The following is a 14,897-nucleotide window of genomic DNA, read 5'->3' as shown; positions in this document are numbered from 1 at the left end:
TGAAAAATCTGACAGAGATTCTGGTAGAGATACAGGTGAGAATCCATTGATTAAAATTATGACTTACTAGAACAAACCAATAACACATTGTTTGAAGAAGAGATGTTTTTCTTAACATCGTCGTTGAGTATTACTCTAATGTTAAGAAAAAATCTATTATTTTATTTTTTATTTTAATAGAAATATGTGTTTATTGAGAAATGATATTTACTTTATATAAAAAAACTGGATTGTAAAAAAAATAAATAAAATTAAAATATAAACTTATAATTTAAAAAAGAATCTATAACTATCTGATATTAAGATTTGATTCAATAGTAATTATGTTTTTATTTATTATTTTACAAGTTTTAGCTAATTAATACAAATTATTGTCAAACACGTGTTGAACTAACCAATCCCAAACTGTCCTTTTTTGCGTGGAAACCATATGAACACAAAAGGTGGCTGTGCGGCAATAATTACGATGAGGTGCAGGCTTACTCAGTTTTTTAATTTTGAAAAATTATAATTTTAAATCCTTTTTATCGAATAAACACTCACTAACAGAATCATTTTAATTATATTATAACACAGTATAATTTGATTTAAAAATAAAAAATACATAATTAATTGTTAAAGGATTATTATCTTCTTAATGTGTTTGAACGGATTTCCAAACAAGAGAAAAATATGTGAAATCAAAATCAACGGACTTATTAAAATATTTTTGGTTTCACACGGTGACTCTTACATGTAAACTTTAATTAAAATTCAAAACATAGAAAATATTATCTAAAAAAATAGGTAAAATATGAGTATTCATTAAGCATAAATATATATTAAAAGTATTCCTTAGATATTCACGGTGAATTTTCACAACTTTTTTCATTGGAAGATTATATAAATGAATATAAACTTTATTTTATAAGTTTATTTTATAGAATTAAAAGTTATGTTTAAAATTTATTTTTCTTTAATAAATGTTATTCTTTTTCTCCAATTTAATGTGTTTTTCTTTGATTATTTAAGAGATTCATATATTACCAATAAATATAAGATTAAAAAGGGGATTTGAAGTGAAATTTTACTAAAACCATGAGAGTGCATGTATAATCTCGTGAAAAAAGTCGCATAGGTAGGCAAGTACGCATGATATTTATATAAATTACCAAATTTAGCACTGAATTAGGAGAAAAAAAGTTGAATATTTGCAGTAATTTTCAGTTATTATAGCAAAATTCATTATTTACCTAAGACCTGAAAAGTATTCCAAAATTTTGGTCAATTAAGGTAAGGATCAACTATAACTTCCAACTTCACACAATATGGATTAGTACTTAATTACCTAATTAAAAAAATTACGTAATTTGAATTTTCAATTCATTATTTGAATTTCCTTATCCATTAATAAACAAATAAGGAAAGAAAGAAATAGAAGGAATGATAATTTGAATTTTCAATTCATTATTTAAAAGTTTCTTCTATTTTTAAAGTTTACAATGTAAACTATTGACGTGGTCACGTGATAGATACTATTACAAAGTTAACAAGTTTCTTTGAAGAATTGACCACGAGTCAGTCTCGTGCATTATATATAATCAAATAATGAAATTAATTCGTAATTTAGTTCTCATATAAAATTAAAAAATTTTAAAATATGATAAAATGCTCCTTGTGACGCAAGTAAGCTTCCTTTTTGTCATAAGCGCGTGAAAATAATATTATTTACCCATCGTTCTACTTTTGCCTACTAAAAATTGGGCTTTAAGTGGGCCGGTGGCCTGTGCCCAGTAGTCTTTTATTTAGATTAGTCTAAAAATTTATTTCTTTTATTTTATTTTGATATGAAAATTGTGTTGTACTTTTCTTTAATCTTTCCTATTTTCATGTGTCAAATTCACTATTTTATCATCTCTAGTACTACACTATATGATTAAGTGAATTGAACTTCATCAAAATTGTTAAAATATTTTTTGAAAAAATTAGACTATAATGTTTTTAATTATGGTGTTTGAAAATTGGTTGATGTTTGATGCTTCTTCCTTTTTTCATTAGGGTAGGTAGTACTTTCAAGGACAAGAATAATATACTTAAATAACATTTTTTTATAACATTTAAACATTATTTATGTGTCACTCTACGATTGGTCCATGTTAGTATTTATAATTATTATTATTAATTGTGAAATAATTTTGGATCAATAACATAATGACATATAAATGATGTTTAAATGTTATAAAAAAATGTTGTTCAAATATTATTATCCCAAGGACAAAAACACACAAAATGCTGACTTTCATTGAATTGTTTGCAACTTGCAAATCAATTTTATCTCTCAGTTTTTCACATGCAAAGGAAAATCACTACAAAACTTAAGAAAATATGAATCATGAGTTAAACTATACATAAGAAAATTTACGTTATTTCTAACGTGAAACTTTAAGATTATGAGTTTGTAGATTTTACTTAATGTGTGAATGAGCACTTGAATTTTTTACACATAAATAATAATAATCTTTGATTCTTTGGAAACAGATAAAATTTTGGAGTGACTTCATGTATTGTCACGTATGAATTATTAATAATAAAAAGAAGAAGAAAATGTGTTTTAGAAAGAAAAAAGTAACATTTTAGAAGATATTTAGAAATGAGAAATAGACATTGATGTTGATTGTTAAAGTTAGCTTTCGAAAATTCTCTACAAACAAATAATGACTTTGAAATCTCCTTTGACCTTTTCCCTTCTTTAATTGCAATCCATATATCTATATCATAGTCAAACTTGTGCCCACTCTCATAGACTTTATCTCTTGTTGCCCTCTAAGCTAACATTCATTGACCTTCTGCCCACCATTAACTTAATCATATCAAATTAATTATCATATCATTTTTAATTCAAAACTTTGAGATAAAAAAAAATTCTTAAACAACCTCATTTTTCAAATTTTTAAACAAATTGATTAACCATAATTCGATTTTAGTATAAACTATGATTGTGGTATGAGAATAATGCAGGGAATGAACTCTATTACTATGGATTAAGAGCTGACCAAATTGGAGACGATGACAATATGGTGGGAGGATAGTTAAGCGGTGATTATGCAGGAAAGTGTCTCATGATCGTTCGGTATTGACAATCATTGAACAGAGTTAAGACGTAATTAATGTCATAACAGTTATGATAAGCGGTTAAAATTTATATTAATAATCATTAAAAAGTAAATTAATTAATCAGATTCAACTCTATAAACACAGTTTACTTTAAAGATACATTTACTTTTACTCACTATTGATTTACAAAAGATCTATAAACAAAAATTCTAACTTGAGAACGTCGAAGTATATTTTGCATCTCGCTCCCCTTATAATTACACGGTAATCCTCGTCACAATTCAAAATAAATAAACTAATAAATTTTTAAAGAGATTTAGATATTATAATTATTTTAGTTTGAAAATATTATTTTAATTCCGAAATTAGCATATGTGATTTGTTAGAAAAAACCTGTACTTGAATTTAATTTTGATTGCAGCCACACACTGTTTAATGGAAATATTTGACTTGACTGCAGCAGCTAATATTCAATTTACACACTGCGGTGACAGAAATTAATATAAGTAGATGAAAAGGAGGAACATAGCCCACAGGTTAGAAGAAGCTTCCCAAGTTTTACAGAGATTAACAATGGATGTGCCCAAGTTACATAATTCTGATGAAGAAGACAAGAAAGAAGACGAAGTTGTGCTTCCCGGCTTCAGATTCCATCCTACAGACGAAGAGCTTGTAGGCTTTTATCTCAGGCGAAAGGTGGAGAAGAAGCCTCTCAGAATTGAACTCATCAAACAGATTGACATCTACAAATATGATCCATGGGACCTTCCAAGTAAGATCACCTTCCTCTTCGTTAATTATTTTTTGTATCTGATGCAGCAGATGAATTTCATCAGTTTGGTTACAGTTCTTCTGCATAATTCAATGATTAAGGACTGGAGTGTTCGCTAGGTGTTTGATTTTATGATTTGATATGATTAGATATGATTATTGTATTGACTGGTTTATGTTTTTGTGTGGTGGTGATTGGTGTATGAAGAAGCAAGTTCTGTGGGGGAGAAGGAGTGGTATTTCTTCTGCATAAGAGGGAGAAAGTACAGAAACAGCATAAGGCCTAACAGAGTGACAGGTTCTGGGTTTTGGAAAGCCACAGGGATTGATAAACCGATATACTGTGTTAAAGAACCCCATGAATGCATTGGGTTGAAGAAATCGTTGGTGTATTACCGTGGAAGTGCTGGAAAAGGCACCAAAACTGATTGGATGATGCATGAGTTTCGTCTTCCACCCAATGGAAAATCCACCACTAACGACATTCAAGAAGCTGTAAGTCAATTATGCTATGTCACTCTTATGAATATTTTACTTTCTTCATCACATCAATAATTACAATTTCTTCCAGCTTTTAGAACATTCAATTTTCACTTTTTCTTTTACATTGCATATACTTGGTAAGGGATCATCGAAACAGTGAAAAAAAAAAGGACCGAATTTAATTATTGTAGTTTCTTTTAACTATATTTATAATTTTATACAAACCAAAAAATAGGAAAATATAATCTTTTAGGAACATTAGTTTTATTAAATTAATCTGACACTTTCCATAAATGCATTATTTTGACGGTGACAGATAGAATAGTACTAATATGAGAACAAATTAAAAAGAAAATATATTATATTTTATTGAAATGTGAGCATATATTAGTCAAACTAAAACTTTTTCGAGAAGGAAAAGGTAAAATAATTATTATAAAAATCAATATTTTTATGATTTATACTTGAAGAATATTCCATTTACCATTCCATTTTACACTAGGGATATTATTAAGGTTTACATAATATATTAAGAAGACAATAAATACTTTAAATTTTAAGAAAACATTGTTTACGTCTAATTATTCATCGTGTGGTCCTAACACATGAAAATAGTTCAAAAAAATAATAAACTTTTATATTTAAAAAAATTTATGAATGAAAATATATTTTTGGGTTAAATATGTTTTTAATTCCTTTGGGACGATTTTGGTTTTAGTCCCTCTTTTAAAGTAAGGTACAATTTAGTCCTTCAACTTTAGATTTTACTCATTTTTACCAAATTTTTTTAACTTTATTTGTTATTTCAAACGCGTTTCTTAGTTAACATTAAAGCAAAAATGTGTCAAATAGTGAAAACAATCCAAATGTTATAATGAAACGTGTTTGAAACAGCAAATAAAATTAAAAAAAAATTGGTAAAAAAGACTAAAACCAGAGTTTTCTAAAGTTGAAAAACTAAATTATACCTTAGTTTGAAAAAGGGACTAAAACCAAAAACGTCCCAAATTATAGGAACTAAAAACATATTTAACCCTATATTTTTTATTTGAAATAAAGTGAACTAAAAGTCAATATACCTATCTTCTCTGATCTTAGAAAAACTGCGTCTCATGTTTCTTGTTTATGTAGTAATGAAAAGATGTTTAAGAAAATGTTAAATTAATAAACCCGTCTAGAACCGTAGGAAAAAGACAACTGTGAGATAACATAGTCAAACCACCTCCAAAGTTTCTGAGATTCGGATTGGAAGCATGTTCATATTCAAGAAGACCACAAACAGACAATTGTATCTCTATACTTTTCTAAAGTCTGAAGCACCTTTGTTGGACCCAAAAGGAGAATTAATTAGTGACAGATTAAGACATTATGAATTTTAATATTTGCATGGTATTGAGGAATTTAATGTATGGTTGTGTTTGGTTTTTCTGTGTGTTTGGCAGGAAGTGTGGACGCTATGTCGAATATTCAAACGAGTCCCATCTTACAAGAGGTACACACCAAATTTGAAAGACTCAAACACAGCACCAATCACGAAGCCAAACCCCACAAACTCTTCAAGTTCAAAAACATGCAGTTTAGAATCTGAGACTTTCACAAACTCACCATCATCACTGCTCCTTCACCAAAACCAAATCATCAAACCAGTTTTTGGACATGTTGACCAACACCCTCCGACATCCTTTTCTTACTCCACTTTTTGGAACCATCAGAATCTGGAATTGGCTCATGATGAGAATTGGGATGATCTCACTTCTGTCGTTCAGTTTGCTGTTGATCCATCCAGGCTTTCTGATCACTGTAAAGAGTTTAATGCATTTTGATACCATTTTCGTTTTCCATGCTTAAACTATACTTATAACATAGTAACATACATATTTCTTCTGTATACCTCTCTCACTCTATTCTTTTCTTTGGTGAGAACTTAGTTTGACACAATATGTTAACTTTTTCTTTGCTTATCTATTGCTACCTTTATTCTTTTTTTCTTATATCAATGTCTTTATTTAGTTTTTATTTGTTTCTCCTGTTTTCTTTTAAATATTCCAATTGGGAATGGAACAAATATTTTTTTCTCTTTTCGAATTAAAAATTTTATTTATCTCGAATTAAATGAAAGGAAGAGTTTAATATTAATTCTTTAAATTTGAAACATATTTAATTTTTATTTTTAAAATTAAAAAAAAAAAATCATTTTCACATCTCAAATTTGTAGAACAAATATATACGCTTTTTAGTTTTCAAACATAATTTTAAAAGGTTTTCTTCAAAATTGTTTTAGTATATAAACTAAACTTAATTACTCGTTCGGTTCGGTAGTTTAGTTAAAAAGTTTCACGTCGATTTCTACCTAGATTTTTGTTTTAATTGAGTTCTAATTTTTTAAAAATTGCCTCAATTAGATTATTTTTATTAATACCTTACAAATAACACACATGTCACTGTTGGATCTATCATGTAACACCTATGTCACACTATTAGACTTTTGAAAAACTAAAAAAATAATAAAATAAATAAATAAGTAACATGGGACATATATTTATAATCATTTATAAAATATTAAAAAATAACATAATTGAGTCAATTTTTAAAAAATTAAAATTCCATTAAAACAAAAGTTTAAGTGAAAATCGATTTAAACTTTTTAAACTAAACTTAGAATGAAGCGAGTATTTAAGCCAATTATAAATATTGAATCATAAAACTTTGATTTTCCAAATTTAAAAACTATAATAATTTTCAAAAATTCTGAGGGATTAAAACTGAGTTATCCTAAATTTTAAAGATTAAGAACATAGGTCACTCCTAGAAATAAAAATGAAGAAAAAAAATATTGAAAATTGAAACAAAAATAAATAAAATGTCTAAGTTTGATTGAAATGTGTACTGTTCCATCATGATGTACATCCAAAACTCAACTTCCCACCCTTCAACAAGCCTCCGACATATTCGGATTGGAAATGGGAAGTCATGTGATGTTGTGAACAGTTAGCAGTCCCATCAATTCGGGTCAATACTTCCTTAAAGAAAAGTTTTTTCTTACAAAATTTATCAATAAAAGTATTATTTAATATGAATTTTATGAATATGACTTTCTTCAAATTTAAGACTTGTTTTTATGAGACAGTAAACTTATAATTGTGAGAAATAATATTGGATTCATATATTTATTAATAAAAAGTTTGGTAAGAAACTTTTTCATTCAGAATATTTATCCTAAAATATTATGCTAAAACAAAACGTAAAACTGTAAGGACTTGTTTGACAGAAAGAAAATAAGAGAGTAAATTATTAGCTGGTTTGATTGAAATAGAAGAACAGGCTAATTGATCTGTGTCCTAACACAAGCCAAATGTAATTTTTGAAGGATGATCGAAGTGGAAGAGTAATTTATAATACAGTACAGGTGGGAAAAAATTATCTGAGTAGATGTCTATATATTGAATCGACTGTTTTTCTTGTATTTAATTTCCAAGTAACTGCTTTAACATGACTTGTGTGTATGCCTCACGTCCTCTACTATTTCAGAGATTAAGGTCAATTCAAAGGGATAGACTACCTCTGTGTGCACTTCTGGGTCATTCACTGTGTATAAAAATGGTCGTAAGTGAATTCGCGGTAAAATTATATTCATTTTGAGGTATTTGGAAGGATACTTAAGACAATATTTTTCTAATAATATTTGAATATTATTTACGTGTCATTCTGTAATTGATTCACGGTAGTATTTATGATTATTATTATTAATTATGAAGTAATTTTTGACCAATCACAAAACGAAATATTGTTCAAATGTTATTAAAAAAATGTTTTGTAAGTATCATTATCCATTTAGAAATGAGAGAAAGAGAGAATTTAGGGGATTCTGTCTTTACGAATCTTGCCTGAACTGTTTGTAATTTGAGGGTATTTTGCGTGAAAATAGGTTGAAGATGAAGAGGGAATAAATTTCCCTTTACGTGTAACAGATTTCACCATGTACCAAGCGAAAAATGGAATCAATTTCAGCAAAACTCATTTTGTTGGCTCTTTGATTTTAGTCCCTTTGATTTAATTTATAAACAAGACAACATCAATTGTGTTGGCTCTGGTATTCCTTTACATGAAGTTGTTCTTTCAATTACTGGAGCAGTGATTTCACAGCAGTGATTTCATAACAGTGTGGATGAAAAAAGGGCTCTATTCGTTGATCAAATGTTTATACATCACAGAGAAGAGTTACCGGTCAGCTCGTGTTGTATTACATTACATTTACATCAGAAAAAAAGGTATTCACTTTCCGGGCAGGTCACATGTCACACAGCTAGATTAGGCAATGATAAAATGAAAACAATAAGGTTTACATGCTCATCCAACAAAATGGTATAATTACATTGCCTAAATTGATATTTTCTCTATGTTGTATATCTGTGAATACATCAGGGCTGATGGAAAGAGTTAGCTCCTTGTTCATGGTGATGATTGGTACCTGGCTGGCTAACCACAGGAATATCCAAGCTGCTTCCATCAGTTTCAGGTGCTACTTCCCTTACGTCAGCTATCCTTGCCTCCGTTGCTTGAATATCACTCCATTCATTGTCTCCAACCGGCTGAATGTTCACCTGATCCGTTGCCATGTGAACGACATTCTCTGCAGGGGCGGGCATAGCTCTAGAAACACTCAGGCACGCTTTATCCACATTCTCTTCTGTCGGGTCAACATGCTTTGTATCTGAGCATGACTCCGTCTTCTCAAAAACTTGAGTTGTATCAATGTGTTGCCTGTTGAAAAGAAAACTATCTGTTAAGCCAACATTGGTTTTATGATGCGCCACCTTTCATAACTGATACACATACTCAACCTCATAAAAAATAAAAATAAATCATCAAATGTTTCCTTCTCTTTCCCAGTTTCGCAAGGTATCTCTGTCTTTATGTTTAGGTGAGAAAAGAGAAAAAGAAAAACTAACATATGCCACCTTGGCTATGTGAAGATACGGAGGAGGGTCAAACAGACCGTTTTTTTATTCAAACCCATCAACCAGTCACCAAGGCAAAACACTTTCCGTTTGTCCAGTAGTCAACAGATCTAATTTAACAAAATGGAATTTAAGGGCAAAAGCAAATAACATTACCTTTGAAGTTGGGCTTTTAGTACATTCACATATGCTAGAAGCTCTTCCTTTTCTTTTGTTGCTGCAGATTCTCTCTGAAAAGCCTCCCTTATCCTAGCTTCAGCATTTGCTTCTGCAACCCTAACTTTTTCTTCTGCTCTTACTACAGCTGCTTCCAAGATAACATCATGTTCTCTAGCTTTTGCCAACTCGGTGCGCCACATATTTGCTTCCTGAATAGCAGCATCTCTCTGCCTGATTAATTGTTCTTTTTCTTTGCTTAGGCTCGCAACCTTTTCTTCAGACTCTTTTAGCTGCAAAAAATAATAATAAAAAGATGAGACGAACATTCAAGACTCTCCTTTGCAAGTAATACACATAGCATTAGGCAAGGGTTAATTGTCCAAGGCAGTTTACCGAGAATCATCCCTAAACTAGCAAATTGGCATACCTTCTGCGTAAACAACTCTTGCTGCTTCTCAGAATCTTTACTCAAACGCTCAATTTCTGCACAAGCAATTCTCCTATGCTCATCCATAGTATAGGCAGCAGATGCTGCAGCCTCAGCAGCTTCAGCAGTCTCGGATAGTTTATCTGCTATATCTTTAATAGTTGAATCACGTGCCCGAAGGTCTCTGGACAAATTCTGTAGCTCCTCATCCTTCACTCTCAGTGTTTCCTGTAGAATGGAGTAGCACCTTCAGAGCCAAAAGTCCAAAACAACAAAGAACCATAAAGGTGCAAGAGACATCGAATACCCACATACAAACAGTCCTTGTCTAATTAAAAAATAAATAAAAAATCCTTTCTCTGTTTATATCCACAGTCCTCACATTAATCTTAAGCTTTGCACCAGGTTTAGATACCAATCAGAGGTATAGAGGAGATAAGGGTTGTATCTCCACCATACTTTAATGATAAGGGTTGTAAAAGGAAAAGGTATAGTGGAAAATCATATAAATCCTTTAAAAACGGTGAAGGGACTGCTAGGCTGTGGGTTGAACTGAAAATGCACTTTACTTTGGAAAGTATGTATGGCTTCAGTAAAAATTTTGTAGGTTATAAAGGGAACAGATGCAAGTAGCTCAACAATCGGGAGACGAAAAAAGTAAGAAAGTTATGGTAAGAGAAAGGAACTCCAACAACATAGTGAAAGATGTGAGGGGCACAATAAGGAGCAAGGAGCAAGATCACAACAGCAACTACCTCCAGCTGGACAGCAACCTTCATTTAGACAGTGTAGTCATAGTGACTAAGGTTGGGAACTACTACAGTGTAGTCATAGTGACTAAGCTTGGGAACTACTACAGGGATTAGAGTAAGTCTATTTACGTATGTCTAATTAAATATGTTTTCCTTTGCAAGTGCAAATCAATATCTGGTTGTTTGAATTTTTTGAGTTAAGACCAAATTGAATGTTCCAATGGTAGGGTTTTTTAACATCAAATGTACAGGTCTCAACCTCGACATAGATGGACCTTTTTGGCAGGGAACATGTGCAACTATTTTCTTTTTATTTTTATTTGTGTATATGGGTTGGAGTATCCCAAGTATTCCATTATATCTATAAATACTTATACTTTGCTAGAAAATAATATTCACCGTCCTCTTCCTCTTCAAAATCTTGGCCACTACAGCCACTCTACCCCCCCAATAATAGATAATATATGCGAGAAACAAAGACATTCCACAAGGTATTTTATCCTTTCATTCTTTTTACCTCTTTTTGCCAAGGAAGTGAACAAAAATCACGAGTTTGAAAATGTCAGTTAGCCAAGTAAACCGTAATAAAAAAAGGGGATACCTCCCTAACTCCAAAATTGAAGGAATTTAACCATCTCAAAACAATATTGCAACAAAAGAAAGACATGTTACTACTGTTTAATACATGAGGATGGCATAAAAAGAAGCTTTATCAAAACCCCATTTCAACCACATTGTGTATCTTGTACAACCATTGTTGAATGCATTATAACAGAAGAATGACAAATAATTGAAATCATAAAACAATCATAACTCATAAATTTTCTTTATAAAATGTTATATCCAGAAACCATCTAGTTAAGGGTGCATTTGGGTAAGGTTTGGTAAGGTTCGGTAAAAAGGTGTTAGAGATATTATATTTAGTTTATATTGTGTTTATGTTAATTAGGGAAATATAGTCCCTATATGTTTATTAGGGAAACATTGTTCTTATTTTATTTTATTTTATTTTATTCTTACATATTCATTTGTATTTGGGCTTAGCCCATATTTCTTCTATTATAAATAGAGAACCCTATGTGTGTATTTAACACAAGNNATTAATTCCAATATATAATTTTCACTATATTTAACAAAAGGTATTTTTTATATTACTTCTTTTCACCTTCCAAGGGTTGTACTAAAACACTTTTTCCCCAGAGTTTTAGCTACTTTATGAAGGTTTAATTAACTTTTTGATCATTGTACATGACACTCCTTACCAAAAACCAGAAGTTTCCAGAAAAAAATCATTTAATCTTTTGCTGTCACAGTGGGTGTGTTAGGAACCACGAATGAGGGAGCCAGTGGATACTTGGATAGAATGGATGAAGAAAAGAATTGAACAGACTAGTTATTGATAAAGGAAGGAATTCTCCTACCAAGGGTTTCAGTTTCACCTATTTACAAAAAAACCCAATGTCTTGTTCACAAATGCTAACTACTCAGAATGATCCCTCTACCCTTGCATCCCCCTATTATTTATATAACCAATCCCCTTTCCCTAGATAACTAGTCTAATTGCCAATACTAATTTTTGTGGTCTTCCCTTATTTTTCCAAGCAAATATATTTCTAACCTAACAGACTGAAATTTTATTCCTGTACATTCACAATTCTGGTCCCCGTACATCGCAGAAGGGATTGAATCAGGAACAATTTCACATTGGGACCAGGTTGAGAACACTTTTCATTCAGGATTATACCAAAATTGAGAGTCACCTCAATGGAGAAAAAGTTCGATTTTAGGACTTTAATTTCCATAATAGTAATGTTATAGTTTTCAGGAATTCAATTTTCATAATAGCAATGACTTTAACGTGTGAGACCCTAGCTGCTATCATGTAGAATGAGATTCCATCCGCTCGCTTTTTTCATTAAAGTTTTTTGTTATTATTTAGCCTGCATCATTCCTGTCTTAAATCCCCAATAAGTAATGAAGCTTTAGGTGATTTCAAGAAGCCGGGAGCAATTTGGGCAATTAAAATAGACTTTTTTATCGAACAAAATCATGGGAAGAAATATGAAAGTACAAAGATGTCACATCTGGAATTAATTGCAATGACCAAAAAAAATAGGAAATAGCAAAGAAGGAGAACATGCAACTGGAGCAAGGTTTTCAGAAGAAATTACACAATAGTGGATGAGGCACAATAGTGGATGAGATTGAAATCAAGGTATATCAAGAGTATAACTCTGCTGCATCATCATGAATGCTGAACTATACATTTGAACACAGAAATACAGAATAAACCAGAACGAGGTTATACCTTCATGATTGTTAAATCATCCATAGGACCATCAGTGGTCCTATTATTCATCATTCCCAGAGCATTTCGCAATGAAATCTGCATTGCTGCTTCTATTTCTTTTGAGCATTCCAATGCTGTTGAATTGGCTGCAGCAACAACCGTTGCAACAGTTCCTAACTTTGTAGAACCATTCCCACTTAAGGAATTCACAGCTTCTTTATGGGCTTTTAAAACCAACTGAGTTGCACTAACGTCAGATGAGGAAACAGTTAAAACTAAGAACTATAATTATAATGAATAATAATAAGGGGAACATAGATATAAAAGCTGAACTATGACATGGCATTAGTATTCAGCAGGTCTCCCTTTCGAAGCAAATGTATATTTCCTCGAACATAAAAATACACTGTTCAAAAGATTTAGAAAATCGTGAAGAACTGCGTTATTACATGAATTTTAAAAACGACAGAAGTAAACAAAGTTTTGCAAGAAAGTAACAAATTAATGGTAAAGTTCTACACAGTTGTATTAGTACATTTAGGTTCATGCGTGCAGTAATTTGTTTGCAAGCTACACACCTCTTATAAGTTATACATCTTACAATCTGATGCTTTGAAATACAAAAATAATAATAATAATAATAATAATAATAATAATAATAATAATAATAATAACACACATATTAATCCATTCAACAATATAAAATAACATAAAAAGAGGCTAAGATATACTCCATTGATTATAATCAAAGGTAAAAAAAAGGGTCGGATTGCAAAACTTACTGTAAAGTTGACACCCATGCTCTAGCTGCACCAGGAGTCTCCGCACAGAGGAAGTAATCTTTTTTCTGTGGTGTCCCAATATCTAAAGAGGACAATTAAGGTACCAAGCAGAGTGATTTTCATTAATCTATTAGCAGCTAACAATTTCGCTGCAAGCACTAAAGGCCATAAAAATGACAAAAAGGATACAAAAGCAGCAACCGTCATACTTTGGAAGCCCCCTGTAACATGCAGAAGTAAATAAATATCACTTATAAAAATCCATCCAACAAAATTCGTATCTTATGTGGAAACTAGGCTAAAAAAACACTTATGTTAAAAACACCACTCTTACTTACTGGAAATTTACTGGAGATACTGTGATCGTGCTATTGGCATCAAATATAATAGTTCCTTTAACAGAAGGTTCGTTTCTTCTTGTCCTAAAAGAGGGGAACAACCAAAAGATACAGAACTTCAGTAATCAAAGTGATTTCCATTACCTTACACAAAGAGAAACCAGTATGCATAGACATACTTATATTCCATCTTCCCAGTTGTCGGGTCCAAGATCACCCATCTCTCGTTCCATTTTCTCAGCTGTGAACACAAAGGCGAATTTTACATTTAGCTAGTTTTTTTTTTTTTTTAAAGAGACAATTAAGGCTTCAAAGATGGTCACAAAAAGAAAATTAGTCATCCAAATGATTACAAAACAAACTAGAGAACAGAACAGAACAGAACGCATTGGAATTGCAAGATGATCAGAACATTGCTATAAAGAAATAACAATTGGAATCGGGAAAAGAGAAGAGTAGAGACAAAAATAAAGTGAAATTAAAACTAGAAATGAGAAATAGGTGTTGATATAAAGGGAGTGAGTGAATTACGGTTTCGGATCTCTTGAGAAGTGGTCCCTGCAACAAGTTTCTACCGGAAGCGGATGCGAGTTGACGCTTGATCTTCTCCAAGCTATTCTCTGTGGTTTCTGCAGCTCGCTGTGCCATTGCAATTCATCTCAAACTTATTAAAGGCAAAAGAAAAATATGAACAGACTAAAAAATAGAGAATATGGCTATTGATGAGTTACCGGAGACGCCATGAGCGTAGATCAAGAGTTGCAAGAAGCTCAAACGCAAGGGTTTTGGGTGATGTTTCCCAGATTTGCGTTTTGAGTGTTTTTAGAATATCGAAAGAGATTTT

At 31.2% G+C, this 14,897-nt stretch overlaps 2 protein-coding genes across 3 annotated transcripts; one reads left to right on the top strand and one right to left on the bottom strand.

Annotated features, from left to right (window-relative positions):
- The first annotated feature begins 3,564 nt into the window (after window positions 1-3,564).
- Window positions 3,565-6,312, top strand: LOC106764460 (transcription factor JUNGBRUNNEN 1). 2 transcript variants are annotated; one of them, XM_022781639.1, is made up of 3 exons: window positions 3,565-3,865; window positions 4,076-4,359; window positions 5,790-6,312. In XM_022781639.1, the coding sequence occupies exons 1-3, from the start codon at window positions 3,604-3,606 to the stop codon at window positions 6,168-6,170; spliced, it is 927 nt and encodes a 308-aa protein (XP_022637360.1). In that variant the 5' UTR covers window positions 3,565-3,603; the 3' UTR covers window positions 6,171-6,312. The 2 variants fall into 2 exon arrangements, with proteins under 2 accessions (XP_022637360.1, XP_014504228.2); XM_014648742.2 differs by having other exon boundaries at window positions 3,571-3,865; window positions 4,073-4,359.
- A 2,197-nt stretch (window positions 6,313-8,509) lies between these two features.
- On the bottom strand, window positions 8,510-14,897 carry LOC106765278 (switch-associated protein 70). The gene is made up of 10 exons (XM_014649846.2): window positions 14,785-14,897; window positions 14,585-14,692; window positions 14,233-14,294; window positions 14,054-14,137; window positions 13,905-13,936; window positions 13,716-13,797; window positions 12,952-13,180; window positions 9,892-10,119; window positions 9,462-9,754; window positions 8,510-9,108 (listed from the first exon to the last, which is right to left on the bottom strand). Exons 1-10 carry the CDS (start codon window positions 14,794-14,796, stop codon window positions 8,766-8,768), a joined length of 1,473 nt encoding a protein of 490 aa, XP_014505332.1. The 5' UTR covers window positions 14,797-14,897; the 3' UTR covers window positions 8,510-8,765.

The sequence above is a fragment of the Vigna radiata genome, chromosome 6 (assembly GCF_000741045.1).
Source record: "Vigna radiata var. radiata cultivar VC1973A chromosome 6, Vradiata_ver6, whole genome shotgun sequence".
NCBI lineage: Eukaryota > Viridiplantae > Streptophyta > Magnoliopsida > Fabales > Fabaceae > Vigna > Vigna radiata.
This window is presented reverse-complemented; position numbering and strand designations above follow the sequence as displayed.

Excerpts from the sequence above, each read along its gene's own strand:
- LOC106764460 (XM_014648742.2), top strand. The coding sequence starts at position 3,604 with ATGAAAAGGAGGAACATAGCCCACAGGTTAGAAGAAGCTTCCCAAGTT. Across the intron at positions 3,866-4,072 it reads TGATCCATGGGACCTTCCAA|AAGCAAGTTCTGTGGGGGAG; the intron begins GTAAGATCACCT and ends TGGTGTATGAAG. Across the intron at positions 4,360-5,789 it reads CTAACGACATTCAAGAAGCT|GAAGTGTGGACGCTATGTCG; the intron begins GTAAGTCAATTA and ends TGTGTTTGGCAG.
- LOC106765278 (XM_014649846.2), bottom strand. Across the intron at positions 14,295-14,584 it reads TTCTCAAGAGATCCGAAACC|CTGAGAAAATGGAACGAGAG; the intron begins GTAATTCACTCA and ends TTGTGTTCACAG. Across the intron at positions 13,181-13,715 it reads GCATGGGTGTCAACTTTACA|TGCAACTCAGTTGGTTTTAA; the intron begins GTAAGTTTTGCA and ends ATCTGACGTTAG.